This window comes from Rhagoletis zephyria, unplaced genomic scaffold, assembly GCF_001687245.7.
Source record: "Rhagoletis zephyria isolate East Lansing unplaced genomic scaffold, Rhagoletis_zephyria_1.1 Rzeph_scaffold_53143, whole genome shotgun sequence".
In the NCBI taxonomy this organism is placed as follows: Eukaryota; Metazoa; Arthropoda; class Insecta; order Diptera; family Tephritidae; genus Rhagoletis; species Rhagoletis zephyria.
The window spans coordinates 1-1,916 of NW_016210196.1; the positions used below are offsets into that span (position 1 = coordinate 1).

At 39.5% G+C, this 1,916-nt stretch overlaps 1 protein-coding gene across 2 annotated transcripts; it reads right to left on the bottom strand.

Annotated features, from left to right (window-relative positions):
• Nucleotides 1-117: 117 nt before the first annotated feature.
• Nucleotides 118-1,906, bottom strand: LOC108356020 (UBX domain-containing protein 1-B). Of its 2 annotated transcripts, XM_017607149.1 has the most exons (3): nucleotides 865-1,906; nucleotides 732-795; nucleotides 118-546 (listed from the first exon to the last, which is right to left on the bottom strand). In XM_017607149.1, exons 1-3 carry the CDS (start codon nucleotides 1,419-1,421, stop codon nucleotides 277-279), a joined length of 891 nt encoding a protein of 296 aa, XP_017462638.1. In that variant the 5' UTR covers nucleotides 1,422-1,906; the 3' UTR covers nucleotides 118-276. The 2 variants fall into 2 exon arrangements, 1 of the variants encoding a protein (XP_017462638.1); XR_001846578.1 differs by having other exon boundaries at nucleotides 235-547; nucleotides 733-1,906.
• Nucleotides 1,907-1,916: the final 10 nt, after the last annotated feature.

Genomic DNA, 1,916 nt, shown 5'->3' on the forward strand with positions numbered 1-1,916 from the left:
GCAATGTGTCATGCAAGTTTATCTTTGAAGAGTTTACAGCGAAGAACCACGATGCAAATTGTAACATAAGTGGCTAGGGTTGCTAAATTTTTCGGACGAAATCCTTGAATCTCATGCTTGTATTGCTTTTATACTGGCCTTTTTATTTGACCAAATATACTCCACTAATACTACAAAAAGTTGAATATAAAACGCTACAATGAATTACACCAGTAAATTTATATCGACTCACACTTAAGTTAATATTTATGAATTTTCCCCACCAAGGAATTGCGTTTATTTAGTCATAATAAGCACCGCAGAAGGCACCAGGCCGAGCACATCTAGAGGTTTTTCAAAATCCTCCCCTGTGAAAACTTTTCGAGGAAATGTCGTAATTAAATTAAAAGGCGATTCGTCACCTGTTTTCAATTGAATAAAAACTCGCACAGCAGACAGTGGTTCCTTTACGTTGAATGTTTCAGTAAGTGTGGATCCATCACGCAAGCGAACTTGTAAACGAGTTTGAGTATAATCTCTATTCGCTTGTCGAACACTTGTTGTAGATNACGTTGAATGTTTCAGTAAGTGTGGATCCATCACGCAAGCGAACTTGTAAACGAGTTTGAGTATAATCTCTATTCGCTTGTCGAACACTTGTTGTAGATGCCGCAACAGGCAGCGTGGGGGAAGTTGTTACTGACGAAGGTTGCTCAGCTTGGTTTTGCTCTCTAAAATTGTAACGGAAAATNTGCCGCAACAGGCAGCGTGGGGGAAGTTGTTACTGACGAAGGTTGCTCAGTTTGGTTTTGCTCTCTAAAATTGTAACGGAAAATTATGTATACATTTTGGAGAAAATTATGTATTTTGCAATGTTAATAACACCTAGCTTTGCGAGCAGCTTTATCAGCTTCAATTTGAGCCCGAACACGTTCCCTTGCTGCTTTTTCCTCAGCTTTTTCACGCTTACGTTGGTCTACTATTTTTTTCATTTCAAGCTCTTCCATTCGTTTCCGTGCTTCAGTCATATCTTTCCCCGATTTGATACGATTTTTCTCTCTTTCCAGTGCCTCGGCCTTTTCACGTTCTTCACGTTCACGTCGTTTTTGTTTCAATTTTTCCTCGATCAAAGCAAGTTGTGCCTTTTTCTCCTCTTCAGTAAGTGGTTTCTTTTCTTCCGTCGACTCTGAGAAGTTACTATGTCCAGTCTTTGCAGCATGAAATTCTACTTCCGTTTGATCTTTACATAGCTTTCCACAATCATCGCATTTCAACGACTTTGCTTCAACATCAGCCGATGATGATGGATCTGTATTTTCGCCCACTGTACCGCTGTCCTCAACAATCACAGATGGAGCAGTTTCTACTGGAATATCTTCATCAGCATGTGCCAGCAACCATTCCATAGCAGGCTCCACTCCTTTATTATTAGTCACTTTCATAGCATATTCTCTATATAAAGTAAAAATAAGTCTTGGGATTTTATAGGGTACGGTTTAGTTATTTGCCCAATGATTTTCGGCTATTGTTCCAAATGGATGACCCGATCAAAACAATTTTACACTTGTAGTCAAGGATCTAAACTTTATTAAAACCTAATTTCATAATATTCGGTCACTAATTTATCATTGAATTCGATTTAAAATATGCACATTTGTGAGCTCTGCGCAAAAACACTGTGGTCAGCGTAGCGGGAGTACAAGTGGTCTGCACAAAAATACCGTGATTGCCGTAACCCGAGTTTTCATTTTGTGTGTCAAAATGCTAATTTTAACCACACCAAATGGTTCCCCGGGGATCTGGCATGACTTTTTACAAAGTTTGAACTGTGATGTTGTTGTAACAGCATACAAATTCCCCAAAAAGTTTTCGGCGAGTTTTGCTGGAGTGGCAGTCCTTAGCCAGATATAAATCGCTGCGGCGATGTAGACCCGACT